Below are 22,991 nucleotides of genomic sequence, written 5' to 3' on the forward strand. Positions count from 1 at the left end.
GGGATCAAATGAGATGGTAAATATTAAGTACTTTGTGAACTGAAAAGCTACAGTTAGCAATGAAATGGGGATAACAGCAGAGTACAATGGGGAAAGCCCTAACTTTAGAATCAGAGGACCTGGGTTCAAATCTCCCATCTGTCACTTAATCAGGCAAATCATTTGATCTCTGGGTCTCAGTTTCCTCATCTATAAATTGAGACAATTGGATTAGATGGCTTCTGAGAGCTCTTCTGGATCTCAGCCTGTGAGCCTTATATGGCTGCTACTTTCATTTCTGGCTTATCTTGAGGAAAATGTTCTGGCAATCTTTAAGTGGTTTAGAAATCTCATCTGGGGTTGTTTCTTTCTCATTCTTCTTGAGGGGACATGCAGACCTTTGGAAGATCTCCTTTTATGTGTTCCCACAGCTGTGTGACCACTGATTTCATTCTTTATTTTGTAAAGCTTTACATTCTGTCTTAGAATCCATACTAAGTATCATTTCCAAGGCAGTAGAGTGGTAAGGGCCAGGCAATTTGGGTTAAGTGACTTGTCCAGGGTCACACAACTAAGTCATGTCTGAAATCAGCTTTGAACCCAGGTCCTCCCATCTTTAGGCTTGACTCTTTGTCCACTGAACCATTCAGCTGCCCCATGACCACCTATTTTAGAACTAGGGAGCCTGAGGCAGACAAATGGATTGCTGAGGTCCCTCAGGACATCAACAACCCAAATGGGATTCAAATTGGTTGTTATTTTGTCATCGCAATCTTCTTGACCCCATGAACCACAGCCTGCCAGACCTTTGTGTCCTCGGCTATCTCCAGAAAGCTGGCCAAACTCAGGCTTGTTGCTTCCATGACACTATCTATCCATCTCATCCTTTATGGCCCCCCTCTCCTTTCCTCCAATTGGTAGAGCCTTGACCCTTACCATTCTCCCGGGCATCCTTGGACTTAGGAGTTTGGACAAGATGAACCTGGCCCTGAATGGAATAAGTGTGGGACTGCTCCAAAGAGTATGACAACAACCCTACAACTGGAGCATCATGGCCGGGGCTTTGTCCCAGGGCAACACAATTTAGAGAGTGCAGCAATTTAGCACGTGTGCTCCTGGAGCAGGGCTTCGGCAATTCATTCCCCCTCCTGCTCTCCTGAATGGGGCTTGCCATCCTTGTCATTTTCCCCTACATTATGAGTTATGAAGTTTATTTGAGGGAGAATTCATATTGTTTGTGCCAGAAGCAATCTGTGTCCCTGCCCCCAAGGCATAGCAGAATCACTAGTCATGGTTTCTTTTCACTTAGTCCCTCAAATTTTGGAGTGTCCCTTTTAGCACTCTCAGGGCCAGTGGGTTGGCAGCCAAGATCAGAGCTGAGAAATTAAGACAATAGCTTTATGGGTAACTGTGGCTTTGGCTACAAGGGCATGGATGGGTCCTGTTTTTGTGATTTTGTGTAAGAATAAATTCAGGGCAAGGGAAGCAGCTAGGTATCTCAATGGATTGAGAGCCAGGCCTAGAGACCTGAGTTCAAATCTGACTTCAGATATTTCTTAGCTGTGTGACCCTGTGGAAGTCACTTAAACCCTATTACTTACCCCTCACCACTCTTCTGACTTGGAACCAATACTTAGTATTGATTCTAAGATGGAAAGTAAGGGAAAGAAGGAAAAGAAGGAAGAAGAAAGAAGGAGGAGGAGGAGGAGGAAGAGGAAGAGGAGGAGGAGAAAAAAGAAGAGGAGGAGAAGGAGATGATGACAAAAGAAGTAGAAGAAAAAACAGAAACAGAAACTCGGAGAAGTCAAACAAGGCTTTGTGTCCCAATGGCTGCAGGATTATTGGGAGCATAAAGGAGTTCCATGAAAAGGGAGAGCCATATAGCAGTAGGATATGTTGTGATGAAGAATCACAGTGGCAGACTGAAAACAATGCTGGACTTAGACTCAAGAATCCCTTCTCCACCATTTAGTTACCTTGAGCAAATTAACATTTCTGAGGTTCAGTTTCCCTTTCTGTAGAATGGAGATTGGGATAATTGTACTATCTGCCATACAGGCTCTATGTTAGGAAAACATTCAATCATTCATTCAATAATCTTTTTTAAAAAATGTTTTTCATTAGTAAAAAATCTGTTTTCTCTCCCTTGCAACCCATTCCCACTGGAAAAAGAAAAAAAAAGGAAAATAAATCCTTCCAACAACCATTTTGAAGCAATTGTAATGTAATAAGCACCAGAGATATAATGACCAAAAAAAAAAAAGTTCCTGCCCTCAAGGAGCTTACATTCAATCTAGAGAAACAAAATACATACATTTAAGTAAATATGAAATCTATACAAAGTAAACACATTTGAGTAAATATGAAATCTATACAAAGTAAACATGTTTGAGTAAATATGAAATCTATACAAAATAAACACATTTGAGTAAACATGAAATATACAAAGTAAATACTTTGTCAACTTTGTCAACATTAAAGGCAATAGTTACTCCAAAGCAGCCACCTCCAGGGCTAGGGGTTCAGGGGACCCTCATCATCTCTCTGGGGCTCCAGAATGGCAAAGGGGGCTTATTAGAACCAAGGCACTAGGGTCCCTTCTCCTTTCTGTGTTTCATTTCACTTCTTTGCAGCTCAGTTTCTCCATTTGCAAAATGAAGTAGGTTGGATAGGATGAATTCTAAGGCCCCTTCCATCTGTAAAATGAGGAAGTCAAGAGAGGTGATTTCTCATGTTTCAGTTCTTAAATTCCCTGACTGGAACCATGCCCTGCTTGATGGGGATGGCTGCAGGCCAAAGTCCACCAGCTGTGTCCAAATGAAGCCAGATGTGAGAGACTGTCAGTTAGCCCTAGGAAAATGCACAGGGAGTCGGTCAACCCAGCACTGTCAATGAGAAGATCTTCAGTTTACACCTGAGGTATCCCTGGATGACAGAGAAACCAGGAAATGGGCACTGTTTTCAATTAGGAAACATGAGCCACTACAAAGAAAACACGAAGATCTTTCTAGGTGCATCCTGGTGACTCAGTGGATAGAGAGTCAAGCCTGGAGATGGGAGGTCCTGGGTTCAAATCTGGCCTCAGACACTTCCTACCTATGTGAACCTGGGCAAGTCACTTGACCCAAATTGTCTAATTCTTCTGCTCTTCTGCCTTGGAACCAATACTTAGTATAGATTCTAAGCCAGAAGGCAAGGATTTAAAAAATGTAACTTTCTAGCTGATGATGGACAAGACTCTTGAGAGATGAGAGAGGGATGGCAATGTTGATCTCCTCAGAAGCTGTTTAATAAATCTTACAGATCTCTTCTGTCCAGGGACAGGGCACACGTAGCTTGCTCCGGGGTGGGGTAGAAGGTAACCATTGAACTTCTTCATCATCACCCCACAAAAAGAAAATGGCCACAGTGAACCAGGAGGGATGTAAAGAGGAATCCCAGGTACTATTAGAATGCTGCCCATTCCCAAAATCCTGACTGAAGTGAAAATAGCATTGCTCTTTGGTGCCTCAGTTTAACTACCTGAAAAATAGACAAAATGCCCACAGGCAACTCCTCAGAGAAGTATTAAGGAAGTAAAGACCTTATCCCAAAGACTCAGAAACAGGGGCTAGAGGCCAGGGACCTTCTTGGTGTGGGCTACTTCTGATCATAGAATCATGGAATAGAGCAGGAAAGATCCTCAGAAATCACTTATTTAACACCTTCAATTTTTCTGATGAAGAAACTGAGGCTCAGAGGGGAAATAATTTTCCCAAGGTCACATAGATACTGAATTAGAATTTGAACTAGAATTTGAAACTTGGCCCTCTGAATGAAAAATACGTGTCTTTCCACTGTACAACAAAGCTAACAGGAAAGATTATCAGGGACATAACACTGCCAGCTTCATGGCATGAGAAGTTATTTCTTCTCTACCCTTCTCTCAATCTTCACATGATTAGAGTCATGACTTGAGTCAGAAGACCCGAGTTCAAGTCTCAAATCCAATAAAGACAAGCTAGGTTGTGAAATGGGGTGGGGGGATTAAATAAGGGTTCAAAACTAAATATGTATGTATATATAATTAATAGGTTTGCTTAGTTAAAGGGAGAAAGGAAAGGGAATTAGGGAATAACTCATTTTTAACCCAAAACAGAGATTAAAACTCTTATAACTACCTATAACTATACTAAAATAACTCCTTAAATTATTCATTAAGATTTGGGAGGGTTTGATAGGAGCAGAAGCCAAGGGCCAAAGAATCTCACACAACTGGAGTCCTCTTGGGTCAAGCTGAAGTCCCAGTAAGAAGAGTAGCTCTGCAGGTCCACACAGGATCAAGAGGGGGATGATGATTAACACACACACACACTGTCCACCAGTGTGAGGTAATCACTCACTCAACCTCTCCTTCAAGATGGTCCAATTTCCAGGCCGCTTCAAAGTCTTTTCCCTTCAGAGAGAGCCATCTCCACTCCCTCCCTCTCTTCTTCCCAGAGAGCCAACAGTCAGCCTCAACTGCCTCTCAGCTCCTCGGTGCTCTCGGAATATTGACCCAGTCTTTGCCCTGTGGGATCTCCTGCTTCTTGCTTTTGCTAAAAGCTCATTCTTACAACAGTTGGCCATAGGCAAGTTTCTGGACTCTGTGAGCCTCAGTTTCCCCACCTATAAAAAAGGGTACAATATCATTTGTTATCTTTTAAGTTTGTTATGAGAAAAGTCATCTATGAACCTGGAAATCCTGGAGAAAAATATAATGTTACTTTCATGTAAAATACCTTTTGATTACTTGTTTAATTTTCCCTTATCTTTATTTTCTGCCCTTTCTGCCCTTCTCTCTACTCCCTCAGGCAAAGAAGGTTCCTTGGGAGAAACTGAGATCGCACCAAACTCTGACCCAGTTGGGATGGACAGCAACTACCTCGGCGTGAAAGAGGCTGGGGTGAAGGGCTCCCAGGACAGGGCTGGCACAGACCTGCCCAGTCCTATGGAGAAGGCTGACTCAGAAAGCAATAAGGGGAAGAAGCGACGGAACCGTACCACCTTCACCAGCTACCAGCTGGAAGAGCTAGAGAAGGTCTTCCAGAAGACCCACTACCCAGATGTCTACGCCCGAGAGCAGCTGGCCATGAGGACAGACCTCACCGAAGCTCGGGTGCAGGTTCGTGGGATCAGGGAGAGATGTCTGTGGGGCAGTAAGGAGAGGGAGGATAAGTCGAAAGGGCTCTCTCAGGTCCAAGATTCAAGTTGGGCTGGTCAAGAGGTCAATCAGTTATACCTGATATGGGCAGTGTAAAGGAGAAGAGAAGAAGGTGGGCCCTTGCCTTTGAAAGATAGGAAAAGCATCTTTTAAAACCAAGGAATAAGAATGTCACCAAATCTCAGATTGGGAAGGCGCCATCTTAGTTCAATTCAGATCTACAGAAGGATCCCAATGAATCGCTTCTAGAACATTCCAACAAATAGTTAGCCATCCACTGTTGAAAACTCTCAGGAAGGGCAACTCACCATCTCTTGAGATAAAAAGCTCTAACTCTTAGGAGACTATTCTTTACATCAAGTCCAAATTTTCTCTGTAGCCCCCACCAGAAACAGCAGTCTTGGTAGATTTGTATGCAAAGAGTCAAACTCTGCTTCCTTTTAAGAAGGCAAGGGGCATTTGTAATGGGTTTTAGAAGTATGGTCTAGTGGGTAACTGCGAGGAAGTCATAGATTCAAGTCCTGCCTCTGACCTACTGACTGTCAGGTTGTTAAGTACTTGTCACCTATCTCCTCAGTTCCCCAGACAATTCTCTGAGACCATGAATGACAGAGAAGGTGCCAACCTGCCATGGTATTTACCAATGAAACCACAGATCTGGTTCATGATCCTTCCCATAAAAATGGATAAATTTGGAGCAGCTAGGTGGCTGGAGAGCTAGGCCTGGAAATCAGAGATCCTAGGTTCCAATCTAGCCTCAGATGCTCCTTAACTGTGTGACCCTGGGCAAGTCACTTAACCTGTTTGCCTGGCCCTTGTCTTAGAGTTATTACTAAGACAGAAAATAAGGATTTTTGAAAATGAATGCATTTTAAATGGCTTATTTATCTAAAGGGATAAAGTCTTCCTTCTGGAAAACTCACACTCATATATTTATTGCATTCAGTCTTCACATTGACTCTATGAAATAGAACAGGGATTATTATTCCCATTTGACAGATAAGAAAATCCAGGCTCAAGAGAGGAGAAATGACCACCCAAGGACACAGAGCTAACTAGTGGCTGAGACCAAATTCACCCTCCTAAAAGATTATTGATCTTCCCGTTACCACCTGGTGTCTTTAATCAACCATTGCATTTTTGCTGAATGAAGACTCCCATTTAAACTAAGTGCTAAAACAGGAGAGGGAGTACCCAATCTGTACTGAGTGATAGAGCCCAATAGGATGAAAATTAGTGGAATGATTACTGTGTGCTCATCCCCAGGAGACATGCAAAGTGTAGATAAGATGCAGTTTCTGCCTTCATTGCATTTCTTGCATAGTAAGAGGATCGGAGAGTCACAAACATGGTGCCATGTCCAATGGGTCCAATGGGGGAAGGTGGCTACCAAGTGAAATAGGAATGAGGGAAAACTTCCAGGATGAAGTGATATTTGATTCAGGATTTTTAAAGTGGGTAAGGATACATAAGGGAGAGGGGACTGAGCAATGGCACATGGTCAGGATGGAGAATAAGCAAGTGTGGCTGCAGGGGAAGAATATGAGATGAGACAAGAGAGAATGGCCCCAGATGGTGGATGGCCTTGAATGCCAGAAAGAAAAAAGCTGAACTGGGCTCAGTAGGCAGGTTTCTTGGAGGAGGTGAAGCCAAATCAAGGTTCCAGAATGAAGCAGGAATGAATATTGGTGGAAAAGAAGGCTCAGGGGATACTAAGCAGAAGGAAAAACCCATAATGAGTTATCCAGTCAACAATTCAACAAGCTTTCATTAAGCACCTATTATGGATCCATTGTCTACTCCCAAGGAGCTTACGTGGTACCAGTATCAGAGGTATGATAGAGAGGAATAGTAGTGTGGTAGAGAGGAAAGATCCCTAGACTATAGAAGTCAGGAGACTTTGGTCTAATCAGACTCTGAAAGAACAAATGAATGAATGAGTGAATGAATGATCAAAAAGAATGAATGAGTGAATGAACAAATGAATGAATGGGTGAATGAATGAATGAATAAATGAGTAAACGAATGAGTAAAAGAACAAATCAATGAAGGAGGGAATGAACAAACCACTTCCTATGGGCCAAGTGTTATGCTAAACACTGGAGATACAGTTCCAAAGTCATGGTGGTCCCCTGATGTCAAGGTGCTTACATTCTAATGGGGGAGAGAAGTGGCCAGGGGAAATCACTTTCTAGTTGTATCAGCACAAATGTGAATGTACATTGATGTGTATACATGTATGTGTGTATAAACAAGCATCTACAGACTCTAAGTGATGAGATAGGAAGTGGCATCTGCCTTGGCTGGCCAAATGAATCCCGGCCCCTGTGCAGGCTAGAGGACTCTCGTACTGGGGATTCTGGGTGCCTGGAGCCAAGCTGAGGAGGACAGAGTGAGTAGGAGGGCTTGACTTTTCCTAGGAAGGAGCCTGGCGCTTGGCTGGGCTCCAGGTGCTGGAGGGGCCTCTTCTTTGCCTGTCTGGGATTCCATTCTCCACAGCTGGTGTCTGAAGACAATAAGGCCTCCCCATCCGTGGCCCACCCCACCCTGGCCCCAGATGGGCTGTGGTTAGTGTGAGCTTTGCCAAGGCCCTGGGTTCCTTGAACAGCTCAGCCCTCAAGAGAGGTCTGTGTTGAGTGGGCCTGTGCTTGGGGCTGGGGTTCAGAGACCTGGTGGTCCTGAAGCTCAGGAAGAAGCTCTGCAGCTTCTTAACATTCTGGATTCTAGAACAAAGCCCTAGAATCCACATAGTGCTAAATCATGAGGACTTGGGAATGTGGTTGGGGAGGGGGAGGGGATCTGAACACCAAGGATCAGGGTTTCAAGAAGGGTGGGGAGTGGGGTATAAGAAGGGGAGCTAGACTTTTGAGATTTTAGAAGTTGAAAATGCTGGCAGGTTCTAGAACTCAGAGATGCAGCTTCAATCAATCCATAAGGATTTGTTAAGGGCTTACTATGTGCCAGATAATGCCCTATGGGAAATCCTCCCCACCTTCCACTCTTATCACCTAGGACAGTGATGGTGAACCTTTTAGGGACCAAGTGCCCAAACTGTACTTTCACATGTGAGCTGCTCCCTTATCCCAGACAGGGAAGGGAGGAAGCACTCTCACTGGGTTGCTGGGCAGAGGGGTGGGTGATGTAAAAAAAATGTCCTCAGGTACAGTGGAGAGGGGGAAGGGAACAGCCCTAGGTTGAACTAACTAAGTTTGGAAGTGTAGAATATCAGAGCTGAGAACGTCAGAACTGGATGGAAGCTTAGAACACAGAATGTCAAAGCCAGAAGAGAACTTAATCTGTTGGATATAGAATATAGGAGCTGGATGGGATCCTAGAACCGTCATCCCAATATACACACTCATCTATACCACCTATCTCTCTTGCACACTCATTTAACATTGATGGAGCTCCCTTGGTGGGACCCACTTCCCTTCTCTCCTGTAGATATTTTTGTCTCTATTCACCCCATTCGTGGTCCTTCTCTCCTTTACCAGCAAATGGCTATCCTTGGTCTTCCCTGCACATCCTACCTCTCTTTCCCGATCACTTGTCTCCTCCTTTTCCCTAGGGAAACAGACATGCACCTAGTGCCTTCTGCCCCACGCATCTGAACCCAAACTTCCGTGGGTCAGGGAACTGGAGCACCCAGCCCCCTCCCAGGCACCAGCTCTTCCCAATCCTCTGAGACTCCAGCAAGCAGGAAGGAGAGTTTCAGTGGCCGCCCAGTGTTTTCCTTCTTTCTCTTTTCTTCCAAAAAGAAACAAAAAGCAGCAATAGATCTTGATGCCTCTCATCCCCCTCCTTATGGAGCCCCCCTTGCCTCCCCTCAGCTTCCCCCACATAAAACCCTGGGAGGCTGAGGCAGCAGTGGAAAGGCTGAACTAAGCCTGCAGGAAATTAAACACGAAATGAAAACAAGCTTTGGTTAGTCACTCTCTCATCCTGCCCCCCACCCCCCATTCCAGGCCACTGATAAAACGGGATCCAGTTTCATCGGGAGATGAAGCCTGGCTCTGTGCTCCGGGCCCTGAGGGGTGGGAGGCAGGCTGGGGGACCAGCCTGAGATGCTTATTGCCAGGAAGAAGCAGGGGACCGGACAGGATGGGGCAGAGGTACAAGTGGAGCTCGGGGAGAAGAGTTAGGAGAAGCCTGAGGAGAGGGGCCGTGGAAGGGCATGATGGATGCCTTCAAGGACTTGAAAGGCTGCCTTAGAGAAGAGGCATTAGAAGTGTTCTGCTAGGCCCCAGTGGGCCAGACTATGAAGAATGGAGAAAAGTTATGAAGAGACAAATTTCAGGTGGGTAGCTGGGGGGAAAACCAACTTCCCAATGCTGAGAGTTGTCCCCCCCTTTTAATCCCCTACCTTCCATTTTAGAACTGATACTGTATTGTGCTTCTAAGGCAGAAAATGGGAGTTCAATGACTTGCCCAAGGTCACACAGGAAAGTAGCTGAGACTGATTTGAACCCAGGACCTCCTATCTCTATGCCTAACTCTCAGTCCATCTAGTTGCTCCCAGGTCTCTGAGTATCTTAAAAGGATTAGAGAATTGGAGCCTGGCTTGGGTTCTCAGACCCAAAATTTTAGGGGCCCCATCTCTACCTCACCCCTCACACGTACTTCTGTCCTCAGGTCTGGTTCCAGAACCGACGGGCAAAATGGAGAAAGAGAGAGAGGTTTGGGCAGATACAACAGGTCCGCACCCACTTCTCCACAGCCTATGAGCTGCCCCTCCTTACCAGAGCTGAGAACTATGCCCAGGTAAGTGGGGGACCCCAATCCCGGGCCCGGCCCCTCTCACTGTAAGACCGAGCATCAAGTATTAGACCGTGAGTACCAGGGTCTCTCCCGAATCCTCCTTTGCTCTCTTTTGGAATAGAGAACTCATGGAAGCGTTGCTCCTTCCATTGTGCTATGTTCTTGGAGATCCTGGCTCCAAGAGCATGGAGGAGAATAGAACATTGGGGTAGGGATTAGGGCAGGGAGTGGCTGGGCCTCACAATCAGGATCTTGGGAAGTTTAGTCTCATTCCAAAAGGCATGTCAAGCTCTGGGATGGACGTCTCCTCACTGTCCCCTTCTGTGGTTACAGGGCTTGGGGGGGGGGTGTCTAGGGGCTGGACATGGGGGAAGGAAATCCCAATCCCTCCATTTTCCTCTTCTTCTGACTTGGTCACATTCTGGGTTAGGGAGCCCAGCTTGCCTCCTGGCCATCGCGCAGAGGAAGCCCCTCTCCTGGCCTCCCTCTCCCCTCCCTGTGTCCACTTTTTGCACTCCCCTCCAGCTATGGCTCTGTGTTGGCTGAGCTCTGCTCCGGTATCTGGACAGGCTAAGGGTGAGGGCCTTCCCGCCCCGTGGAGGACTCAGTTCCCAGGGAGGGGGGCCCCGGACCTGGGGGCTTCTGGGAAGGTCGGCCCCTCCAACCTGGCCCCCATTCTCCAAAGCCCCTAAGCTCCCGGTCCAGATGCTGGGCCTGCTTTCTGCAAAACGGGGAGGTCAGCAAAGATTGACTTGGGCGATTCCAAGCACCTCCCCCTGCTGGCCCCCGGCTCTCCTGTATCCCATTCCCGTCTCCTATTTTCAGAGGACACTCATCTCAGCTGGTCGCAGCTAATCAAATCTTAGTGACCTTAGAAGCCACCTAGTCCAGCCCCTCCTGAAACAGAAATCCCTTCTCGATGTCCGCCATGGGTATTTGAATGAGTCTAGTGGTGTGGACCAGTGCCTTGTTAGACCCTCATTCTTTGGCTGCCTGCCTTCCTAGAGCTGCCGTCGCATAGGAGCCAAGACCCAGAATCCTCTCTCTCATCGGGGCACTGCGACAAGTGCGACAGAGGAGACGACACCGTCCCGCTTTCCATCCCCCACCTGGCTGGTGCGCTGAGATCCCCCCTTTGATTTCTCGCCCTTCTTCTTCCCAGATCCAGAACCCATCTTGGATTGGTAACAATGGAGCAGCTTCGCCTGTCCCAGCCTGCGTGGTCCCCTGTGATCCAGTGCCCACCTGCATGTCTCCCCACGCTCATCCCCCTGGTGCCAGCGCTGGCGTCTCTGACTTCCTGAGTGTCTCTGGGGCCAGCAGCCATGTGGGCCAGACACACATGGGCAGCCTGTTTGGGGCCACAGGTCTCAGCCCTGGCCTCAACGGCTATGAGCTCAACAGTGAACCTGACCGGAAGACCTCCAGCATCGCAGCCCTGCGGATGAAGGCCAAGGAGCACAGTGCTGCCATTTCTTGGGCCACATGACAGGGCCCCTCAAGCTTTCCCCCTACCCCCTTCCCCTGCCTCGGGGCATTGGCCAAGCCCCTGGTCCCCAGGCCAGCTGCCGATTTGACTTTCCTCATTGCCCAAGGCCCTGGGAGCCAGGGTAGTTTCAGGAAGTTGGGAGAGCACTTTTAGCTGCCCAAGGTCTGAGCTGATTGAGTCCTCAGGGACTTCCTGATGGGCAAGGAAACAGGCCTGGCCACCCCTCACTCTGAGACTCTTGTCCCACTCGCTCTGGATAAAAAGGCAGTAGAAAAAGTCCTATCGTCAAGTCCTACAGCTTTTCGTCCATTGGAAATGGAGAACATCTCTCCATGGTCTGAGCCCCAGTCCCTTCCAACCAGATTCCCGTCCAGACAGGACCTGACCCAGGTGTAGACACCATCCCTCATTGTGATCCGTCTTGTCCCAAAGCACAAGTGCTTTTTTTTCTTCTAGAATCTCCTAATGGAATGGCTATCACACACCAATGAGACATTTCCCATCCACCCCTCCACTTCCCCTTCTCGCCCTCCCTGAAACAACCCAAGTGTCTGCCTCTGAAACCCAGGGTTACCTGCCTCTCTCTGCTGCTGTCACATTTGCCAAAGCCCAGATCGGGTACTTGACTGAGACTCCCTTAAACTGGATGCCCATTGGGAAGGAGAGGCTGGTTGCCTTTGTAGGGGGAGGAGGGGCAGGGGAGAAGTCACAAGAAGAGTCAACCTTAGGATTGATGGGATGCAGGTTGGGTCAGGAAGATTATGGTGGAGGGCTGAAGCAGACACCCAGGTAGACATTCTCCCATTTCTTTCTTCCTGTCCACGAGACTGGGTGCTAGCAATGGAAGGGAGACAAATTGGGAAAAGGGAAGACAAGACTCGGGACAGATGGACAGATGGACAGAAGGAGGAATCTCCTTTAGGCTTGGATGCCCCATATCACTGAATCCATAAGGAAAGGACCTTGGCAAGGAAGAACAAGCTATTGGGTGTGGAGGGAGGCCCCAGAGCAGTCACTGGAACTGCTACCAAGACTACAAAGTCACAGAGGTGGGAGGCGAGCCCTGGAGAAGGCGAAGGGACAGGGAGAGGGAATCTACATCCTCTTCATCTTCATTTCCCAACTTGACTCAACCCACACATTTAGGAGATAGGAGGAGGTGGGGCAGAGTCTGAGATTAGCTCTGATCCTCAGTTACTTGAGGCAGCTAGGGCTAGATCTCCTAGAGTCTCCTTAGAGACAACTCTTAGTCCACAAGGGAGACATGCCATGACTTTTCGGTGGGGAACTGGAAGGAAAACCTTGCACTCTCTTCCAATTGGTGGGGAGGAGGTCCTTTGGAATGGAACCTCCAGAAGCCATCTGGTCCATTCTCTACCTCCAGGCTGTGCTGCCCACCAACTATCTCAGAGAAGTTCCATTCTCTTTCCCTGTTGGCATTCTTCTAGCAGCTCATCACTTATTCTGCCAGGGCATTCATTTGTCTAACCCCAATACTATCCACAAAAGTTGAAATTCACATCTTTTGGACCCCAGACAAAATGGCAAATTACCTTCAGAACAGCCCTTCCCAGACTTGAAGACCTTTCAGTGAAGTCCTCCTCAGCCTTCTCTTCTTTGATAGAAAGAAACACTTAATGCTTTAGCCTTTCCTTAGAGCTTCCATATGAGGAATCTAGTGTTTCTGACTAAGAAAGTAGCTCCTGGCTCTTCCTTGCTCTCTATATGGTCCCACATGTTCAATGACTGGATACTGTACAGGCTGATGCCTGTACATAAGGGACCCTTATGAGATAGAGAGGGTGACTGATTATTTCTATGAATGGCTTCTTTTCCTCTCGAGGGTTGGACAGAGATACAGTAGATGTAGAACATTGTCCAGTTCCCCAAAGAATGGCAGCTGTAGCTATGGTCTCCTTCTTTATGCTGGCTCCCCTATGTTGAATCCCAAACTCATACTCCCATATTGGCAAGCCTGGAGTGGAGTCCATACTAGCTGCTCTTGCCACATTACATTCAAGACAACAAACATTTACTACCTATTCAGTGTATCCTGTAGCTTGGTATCTACAGGACATCATTGTTCTAGAAACAGAAAAGGATCTCAGAGGTCACCCATTCTAACTCATTCATTTTTATAGATAAGAAAATGGAGTCCCGGGGAGGCGAAGTTACTTGCCCACACAATGCAAAGTAGAAATTCTCAAAAGTTGGATTTGAACTCACATCCTCAGTAGTCTTTCCAACAGTAAGACTTGATGGGGGAATAAGTGTCACAGAGACTTGACTCAAGGAGCCAGTGAATATTGGGGTGACATGATACACAATTACTATACTACAAAGGAAAGTGAGATCAGTGCAAAGGGGGAATTCAGACAAAGGGATATATTTGAGAAAAGAGTCATCGTTTTCATGAATCAGAGGGGAGACTGAGGCAGAAAAGGCTTTCTGGAGCATTTAGCAGCTAAGTTGGATTTTGAAGGAAGAGACCTCAATAGATTGAAGTTAAGTTATGAAGACAGGAAAAGGTCAGAATGGACAGGGGAAGAGAGCATATTCCATTTTGGCTGGAATGTAGCATATGTAGAAGGGAATAGTTTGAGATAAAGGCTCTCAGGGGGAAGTCAAATCCCTCTCACCCTTTTGAATACTACCCTCTGCCTTTATATATGCTGGACCACAGCCTCTCTCCTTGACTAGCCTCCTCAGGTGAGAGTCAGTCAGGAATGGCAGAGGGGAGATCATTGTAGATGGAGGCAATTCTGACTCTGATCTGACCCAGGGTTCATTTCATTGAAAAGTCTCAGGCATGATACTCACGAGGCAATGTCTTTTCTCTGTTACCCTGCCATCCCCAAAGCAAGGATGGTACATAAAGGTAGGCTGCTTTGAGGTTCAGGTCCCCAAAGATAGGATCATAGAAGGCATCCCAGAAGTCAACTGCATCCTATTTTACAGATAAAGATACTGAGGTCCATGGAAATTAAAGGACTTGACCAAAGACATACAGGTAATGAATCAAAGGTGAGCTTAGAAACCAGGCTCTCTGACTCTAAGTCTAGCACTCAGGCTACATGCAAAACTTATCTGAACCCAGGTGAGAGGAGACAGATGCCTCCTGATCCACCCTCAAGGGGAATGAATGCCTGAGGATCTGAATGAATGCCAGGGAATCTGAGGCAGAGTGAGGTAAAGGCAAAACAGAGATGGGTCCCCTAGTCCTGCCATTTGTTGCTTCCTGTTTGGTGGTTACTCCCCAAGAAATAAGTCAGAGAATGAGAGTTGGAGAAGGGAAGAAGGAGCAAGAATTGGTCTCGCTTTAAAAAGAGAGGCCCCTCAGTGGGTTGCAGCCTTAGAGCTGATCTTTGCTGAAGTGAAAAGTGTGTCTCTTTGACCCTCTGGGATTAACTGTTCTTGGACCTGATCTTTGAGCAATGGCCTGTTGGAGGAGCTTGGAATAATGCCACCTCTGGGCTTGAGTCGATGAAAGTGAGTTACACCCTTTCTACTCTTCCTGCCCACCCCCACATCCTCCTTTTGGATCAGAAAGCATTGGTGATCAGGAAGGTAATGGAGGGATTTCCGTTTTGCTGTTATCTCGGCAAAATCATAGAATTTAGAGCTGGAGGAGCCTAAGGAATTACCTGCTTCAATTTCCTCATTTTTAAGACAAGGAAATGGAATTTGAGAGATGGAAAATGACTTGCCCAAGACCACTCAACAAATAAACAATATTGTTGGGTATGACCCAAAGTCCTTTGCCCCCAAATTGAGGGGAAGATGTTTGAGGGGAATGACATCAGAAATATTCCCAGAAGAACTGACCAGGGAAATTTCAGCATCCAGAAATTCAAGTAGATTGATTGATTCATGGGCTGGAAGACACCCCTTTGTAACCTAGATTACACTTGGCAGCTCAAAAAAGAGCCTTTCTATTCTTTCAAAAATCCTCAAGCTACAAGTTTCACAGGCTAATGCTGCAGCCCTTCTGAGTCTGGTAAGCTTTTTATAGAATTTAATGGGTAAGGAAGAATCCATATAGAAGACCAGATGCCAATGGCTATATGCTACAACTAGCATTTGAGAAGACAGAAGTCTCTCCCTAAGCATTGCTCATCCAGTTCCCATCTTCTCTACTTCCTTCACTCAGAGCCTTCTCCCTGAGAAGGTAGGTTTGGCCATTGGAGTTCCACTTCTCTTCAGTGTCTGGGCTCTGGTCTTCTCCTTCCTAGGGCAAAAGGGAAGGGGAAGCTAGAAGAGTTTCTCAGCCATCCCATATCTTGGAGCCCCTTTTCTTCTCTCCCAGCAGGGATCAGAGATAACTGATGAAGAGAAGGCGATTAAGACACTTTGCTTGATAATTGTTCTACTGGGAGGTTGTTGGCTCCAAGCTTATCCCAGAGAAGGGCATGAGGAAAATGTAGAAAGCCACAACATCCCTGCCAAAATGCCTCTCCCAGGAAAAAGTAAAGAATAATGGCAGCATTGAGTGAAAGGTTGTTGTGTTTCATCTCTGCCTGGTGGGGCTCCCCTAGGACTAACCCCATCTCAATGTCCAAACCCACCAACAATGAAAGCTGTCCCAATACAGGACGTATATCCCAATACTTTGAGAGGGAGCAAGTTCCCCATCCATCAAGGTGGAAGCTAGAGGGATGCTGTAGATAAGATTCTTGTTCAGGTCTGAGTTGGCCTTGTAGATCTATCAGTCTGTCCCAAATGTGAGATTCTTGGATTCTTGTGTTCCCCTTCTGGCTGGGCTGGGCAAGACACTGTAGCTGAAGACTTAAAATTAAGGAGCTGCTGCCATCTTTCTATGGCCCAGCCAAGGGTGGGGGGACTGGAGAGCCAAGAAGGAAGGCAATAAGAAGGTGGATAGGTGGGAAGAACAGCAAAGCCTGAGTCTCACTGGCTTCCCAGGGACTACTGCTTTCACTTTGACTTTCTTCTGAGGGCTGATAAACATAGACCCAGGCTTCCATGATCCCTGGGATCCAAGGTATGGGGAGTACAGGTGTGGGAAGGCCAGGCAGAAATTAATGATGAGGCATGAGTCTATCAATAATCTCCACACCTAACCTATACAACTTCTACCTCTCTATCCACCATGACAAGGCAGTGGCTCCATTTACTGACTGCCACCCTATTGAGGCTTTGTAGTACATCACCCCCACAAAGACATGGCCACAGGAATTGGGGGAAGAGGCTTGAAAAACTCCCTAAGAGACAACTCTGTTCACTATTTGCTTGTCGTCTTCACATTCCACAGTCAGAGCTACCAAATCACCCCAACTTGGGGATGAAGGTTTGGAAAATGGGAAGGATCTCCCTGACCAATCAGTTTGGGGATTCTAAAAATGGGGATAGTCCCTCCACTGGACAGAGCCCAAGTCCTCTATGCTATCTTATCTTGTGCAAATCTTATCCATCTCTTTCTTTGAGCCTTCCACAGAGGGTCTACCCAACTCCCTGGAGACCTTCCTTTGGTTCTTCTGATGTTTTGTGACTGCCAGTTTAGCACTCAGTCCATCTGTCCTTCACTCGCACTACCTGGCCTCACCAACCTCCTTTTTCTATGTCATCCCTGCCTCCAAGGCTATCTTTTGCATCACTTCCCACATGCAAGTCATTGTTAATAACATGTCGCAGTCCCTTACCTGTGAAACACCTTTCTATTACCTTTTGATCATAGGATTTGGAGTTGACAATGATCTCAGAGGTTATCTAGTCCATTTCCTTCATTTTAAAGATGAGGATAAAATAGAAGTGACTAAACAAACCAAGGTAGTTGGTAGCAAAATTGGGGTTCAAATCCCATTCTGGAGGGTTGGTTCTGTAGAGGTCCATTGTTCTTTCTTAGATTCATCACAGACAATAAAAAAGGGGGAAATCCTCAAGAACCTTTCCCTCCTCCCTCCAATTCCTATCAACATCCACAAGTCCTCATAGAGGATGCTGTGGGGAAGACAAGCGTTTCCAATGTACAGCGAGAGCTCTGTTGGCCAAACCATTTCCTTGACCCAGCCCCAGCCCCTTCACGTACATTTGTAGAAGCTAGGACTTTATACTACTGATTTTGAAGGACAGTTTTCAATGTCTAATAATATATCTGTTTGGGTGTGCAGTGGTTGAAAGAATTGGAGAGAAAAGGAACACAAACCTCAACCAGTACTATCGTTCTCATTGTAAGATATTTTAACCTTGTATAAACGCAAACTTTTCTTTAGCTTAATGGCCTGGGGTGGAATATTAAAGAAATAAATATATTATATATATTAAAAATGTCTGTAAAATACATGGAAGAAGAAAAACAAGAAAAATACTAAAAAAAAAACCAAACACCCAAGGTTGACTTCATAAAGTTCTATTGCCTTATACCACCATGTACTACAAGTTCATTGCCGCAAAATATTAAGAAAAAATGTTCTTGCCTTTGGTTTATTTCATTGAAAGTAAGTTATTGCACTTACATAATTTGGGGAGGGAGGAACGCCTTGGAGAAGGGGCTTCGGGGTGTGTTCTGGGACAAAATGGAGACCAGAAGCAGCTGGGCTTTCCCAGAGTCTCTCATCACTGGACACTGGCCCAAAGGATTCGCTTGGTTGTTCTTGTTGTTTGCAATAAACTTCTCCTCTCTCCTCCCAACTGGAATCTGTCTGTTTTGTTCCCAACTTGTGACATGTGAAATGTGATCAGAGGGGGCCTCGGAAATCTCACGTTAATTGAAGTCGGCAAAAAATACTAACAGTGCCCTTTTGAACTGCTGACACAGTACAGAATGGATTACCCAGGCCTAGATTAACAACAGGTGGCAGGAGACAGGCGCTCCCCTTTCCAAAGGGCCATGGGCTTAGATGCTTCCCTCCCCCTAGTTTATCCCAGAGGAGGTGCCTGGATGACCAGCCAATGGGCCTGTAGACCAGGGGAAACATGGAGCCCTCCACCTCCATTCCGTACCCCCAATCTCAGGCCATGGAAGAAGGCAAAGCTGCCTCTTAGTCTCCCTTTTGCTTATCATGCAGCCAGGAGGACCTTAGATGGAGAAATTCCATATGGTAAACCAGTGTCTTCTCCAGGCCTCCTTCAGCATCTCTGCTGAGGAGAAATGGGTTCATGGAGACCTTATCCCAAGGACTAGTAAAGAGGGAGGTGAATTCTTTCTCTTTCCATCCAATAAGCATTTCTGAATCACTTTCCAAGGCACTCTACTAGGCATGAAGATAAAAGGAAAGTCTGCTCTCAAGAGACATAATTTACTGGGAGGGAAATAACATGTATGCAATTAAATACATGTAAAATGTTCACAAAAATAAACACAACAAGTTTCAGAGAAGTGAGCAACATTGGGGGAAACTGAGGCAGAGAGCTGAGTTGGTGTAGAGGGACAAAAATTTTCTAGTCTTTATGGAAATATGTCTAAACTGTAAAGCAGAAAGTATTTCAGAAGTCTCAGAGCCTCCCTACCTTCCCTAGGAACGAGTCAGTCTTTAATTGATCGACTAAAAGAGGGAAGGGTTAGTTTTGTTCAAAGAAAGATTATTTTCTCACTTGAAAGCAGTATCAGTCTAGTGTGATACGTTCTGCCCATTCCAGAGTCCTATAGATTCCTCTTGATAATTGAGGGGAAGCTTCACATAGAAAAGAATCTCCAATCTGGTGCCTTTGGGATGGGATGAGTTCAGGCCAAGATGTGTTCTCTACAGTTCCATGGAAGATAGCTCGGAACATGGAGCATAGGAGCGATGTTAGAGCTGGGAAGGAGCTGAGAATGTCAAATGTCATATTGGGAAGGGATTTTGGAACAAGAGATATCAGAGTTGAGAGATACCTTAGGACCCAGAATGTTGAGCAAGAAGGGACTTCCAAAGTCTTCAGTCCAACCATCTCATTCGATAGATGAGGAAATTAAGGGTCTTTGAGGTTCACATGATATGTCTGAGATCAAATGTGCAATTAACTGCAGAGATGGGGTATGAACCCATGTCTCCTGAGTCTGGGTTAGAGAGGAATAACAGAATCAGTAGGAAGGGATCTCAAGCCTAGACCTAACCCAGAATCCTCTCAACAAAAATCGCCCAAAGTGGGGCTTTCATCAACTGTTTCGATAAGAACCTGCTATTTCTTTTTTTTTATTTAATTTATTTATTTAGCTTCCCCCCCCATTTGAATTAGTTTATTTAGTCAATTTAGAACATTATTCCTTGGTTACAATAATCACATTATTTCCCTCCCTCCCCTCCACCCATCCTTCCCATAGCTGACACACAATTCCACTGGGTATTACTTGTGTCCTTGATCAGAACCTCTTTACATGTTGTTGTTGTTTGCACTAGGATGTTCATTTAGAGTCTACATACCCACCCATATCCCTTCGACCCATGTATTCAAGCAGTTGTTTTTCTTCTGTGTTTTTACTCCCACAGTGTTTCCTCTGGATGTGGTAATGGTTTTTCTCGTAGATTCCTCCAAGTTGTTCAAGGAACCTGCTATTTCTAAAGGAAAATTATTCTGCTTTTTGATTCCATCAGAAGGGACTAAGCAGGAAAGAGACCCAGAGATCATGTCAAAAACCCCTTAATTTGAAAGAATAGGAAATTGAGGCCCAGTGAGTTAGAGTGACCTAACCAACGTGATACAGAGGATCACAGATTTAGAACTGGGAACTGGATCTCAAAGACCATTAGTCCAACTTCCCTTTTCCCCGTTTTACAGATAAGAAAACTGAGACCTAGAGAGGGGAAATTTCGTGGCTAATGAGAATTCAAAATCGGAGACGTGAGACTTGAATTCAAACCCTACCTGAGACACTAATTTTGTGACCTTGAATCACCCCTTACCATCTCTTAGTCTTAGTTTCTTCATCAATAAAATGAGGGGTAGGAGTGGCTTCTGGCCTCATAAGTCCCTTCAAGATCTAAATCTGTGGTCTTATGACCGACTACATTCTGTCTCTTCTGCATCAGAAGCCTTCTGGAGCATAAGAGACAATTTTCCACCCGGGATAAAAAGGACCCAGACTGGCCCTTTTGTTAACCTTGGTGACTCCTAGGCACATGCTTAGCAAGTCTCTGACAGTGGATAGAGTAGGCATCTGTTGTGGTACAGTGGACAGCGCTTTAGCTGTTGAGAACAGAGTGGTTGGAAATCCACTAATTTCTTCTGTAGCCTTGAGCATCACTTCATATCTCTAGAGCCCAGTATCCTCATCTGTAAAAGGGCAACTGGGGAGGAAGGAAGGGTTTGGACTAAATGGTCTCCGAGGTCTTCTCTGACCCTAATTCTATAACCTACTTAATCAAGGGGACTTTCAATTTTCATAGCTGATCAAGTATAGATCAAAGGCGTGTGGGGGTGAGAAAAAGTAGAGACATCATTAGAAAGAAGTGAATAATCAACCAGAAAGATCACCACCATCTTCTCTGCCTTGAGGAAAGCCAGAGGGAGTGACCCATGAGGACTTTCTCCTCTGTCTGAGATTGATTCATCTCTGGGACAACCCTGAGCATATCAGTCTAGCCTGGGGGAAGTTTATAACCATCAGTAGGACTCTCAGAGACCTTCTGGGGTTAACTCAAGAGTAGGGTTGATGTAGAATAGGCAGGGGTTGACTTGGGACCAGTCGGAGGGGCTCCCCACTGTACCCCACACCCTAATCTTTCAGGGATCATTTAATTTACTCATTTAATAAGAATATATTAAACATTTGCTCTATGCAAATTTTGCTTCATTTTCAGATATGCATTCTCTCCCTCCCAACTTGTCCCTGCTCCACTTCCAATTAAGAAAACAAGAGAAGGAAAATCCCCTATAACAAACTTGTAGAGTTTAACAAAACAAATCCCCTCATTGGTCACATCCAAAAGAAAATATGTCTTAGAATACTCTGAGTCCATCACCTATCAGGAAGTGAGTAACATGCTTCATCTCCAATCCTCTGCAATTGTGGTTGGTCATTGGGTTGAACAGAGTTCCTTAGTTTTTCAGTTCTTTGTCTTTTTAATATTACTGTTACTGTGTAAATAATTTTCCTGGTTCCCCTTACTTCACTCTGCATCAGTTGAGGCAAATCATCCCAAGCTTTCTTTCTTTTTCTTTGTTCCTTCCTTCCTTCCTTCCTTCCTTCCTTCCTTCCTTCCTTCCTTCCTTCCTTCCTTCCTTCCTTCCTTCCTTCCTTCCTTCCTTCCTTCCTTCCTTCCTTCCTTCTTTCCTTCCTTCCTTCCTTCCTTCCTTCCTTTCTGCCTTTCTGCTTCCTTCCTTCCTGCCTTCCTTCCTTCCTGCCTTCCTTTCTTTTCTTTCTTTTTCTTTTTTTAAACCCTTACCTTCCATCTTAGAATCAATACTATGTTTTGGTTCTAAGGCAGAAGAGTGGCAAGTACTGAGCAATGGGGGTTAAGTAACTTGCCCAGGGTCACACAGCTAGGAAGTATCCAGATTTGAACCAGGACTTCCCATCTCTAGGCCTGGCTCTCAATCCACTGAGCCACCCAGCTGTCCCCCAGGTTTTTCTAAAACAATTCCGTTCATCATTTTTACAGCACAATAGCTTTCTATCATATACACATACCATAACTTGTTTTTTTTATTCCCACCCTTCTCCCATCCCCAAGTCACAGAAGACATCATCGAGCAAACTATATAGATTGAGTCTTTCATGCTTTCACTTAGTTCATTCTCTGGAAGTGCATTCAGAAGTTATTATTCAAATATTAAATCTGTAGATGTATATAATGTTCTACTTGTTTCATTCTTCATTATCTCATATAGTTCTTTCCAAGCTTTTTAAAAATTGATTTTCTCATTGTTTCTTACAGTGCAATATATTCCATCACAAGCATATACCACAATTTATTTAACCATTCCCCAATTGATGGGCATCTCTTCAGTCTCCAGTTCTTTGCCATCACAAAGAGGGCTGCTCTAAATATTTGGGAACACATAGGTTTTTTTTCCTTTTTCCTTGAACTTCTTGGGAAATAGTCATAAATTGTTTATACATTCCCTAATTGATGAGTTCCTCCTATAATTCCAATTCTTTACCACTACAGATAGCTATTATAAATATTTTTGTATATATGCATCTTGTTCCTCTTTCTTTGATCTCTTTGGAGTATAAATCTTATAGTGGTATCACTGAGTCACAGGGTATGCATAGTTTAGTAGGGTTTGGGTTTTTGTTTTTTTTAGCACAGTACTGCAGGGCCATTTTATAGTCCACCACCAACAGTATATATTAATCGACCTCTTTCTGCACAGTCCCTCTAACATTTGTAATTATCTTTTTTTTGACAACTTTGCCAATCTGATTGGTGTTTAGTGGTACCTGATGGTTACTTTAATTTGCATTTCTCTAATTACTATTGACAGTGCATTTTTTTTCAACCACTGATAGCTTATAGTTCTTCCTCTGAAAATTGCTTTTTAATATCCTTTGATCATTTATCATTTGGGGGATGACTTATCCTTATCAACTTGAATTGATTACCTATGTATCTCAGAAATGAATCCTTTATCAGAGGAATTTGCTACCAAGATTTTTCCCCATTCATCTGTTTCTCTTCTAATTTTGGCTGTATTGTTTTTGTT

General features: G+C 45.2%; 1 protein-coding gene across 1 annotated transcript in view; it reads left to right on the forward strand.

The window, feature by feature from the left end:
- ALX4 (ALX homeobox 4) overlaps window positions 1-18,053 on the forward strand; it is a 60,403-nt gene extending 42,350 nt beyond the window's left edge. The window contains exons 2-4 of the mRNA XM_001367992.4: window positions 4,812-5,122; window positions 9,794-9,922; window positions 11,082-18,053. Coding sequence (XP_001368029.2) covers window positions 4,812-5,122; window positions 9,794-9,922; window positions 11,082-11,408 — 767 coding nt within the window. The 3' untranslated portion in view covers window positions 11,409-18,053. The remainder of the gene's footprint in view (window positions 1-4,811; window positions 5,123-9,793; window positions 9,923-11,081) is intronic.
- The last annotated feature ends 4,938 nt before the right edge of the window (window positions 18,054-22,991 follow it).

The sequence above is a fragment of the Monodelphis domestica genome, chromosome 6 (assembly GCF_027887165.1).
Source record: "Monodelphis domestica isolate mMonDom1 chromosome 6, mMonDom1.pri, whole genome shotgun sequence".
NCBI classification, from domain to species: domain Eukaryota; kingdom Metazoa; phylum Chordata; class Mammalia; order Didelphimorphia; family Didelphidae; genus Monodelphis; species Monodelphis domestica.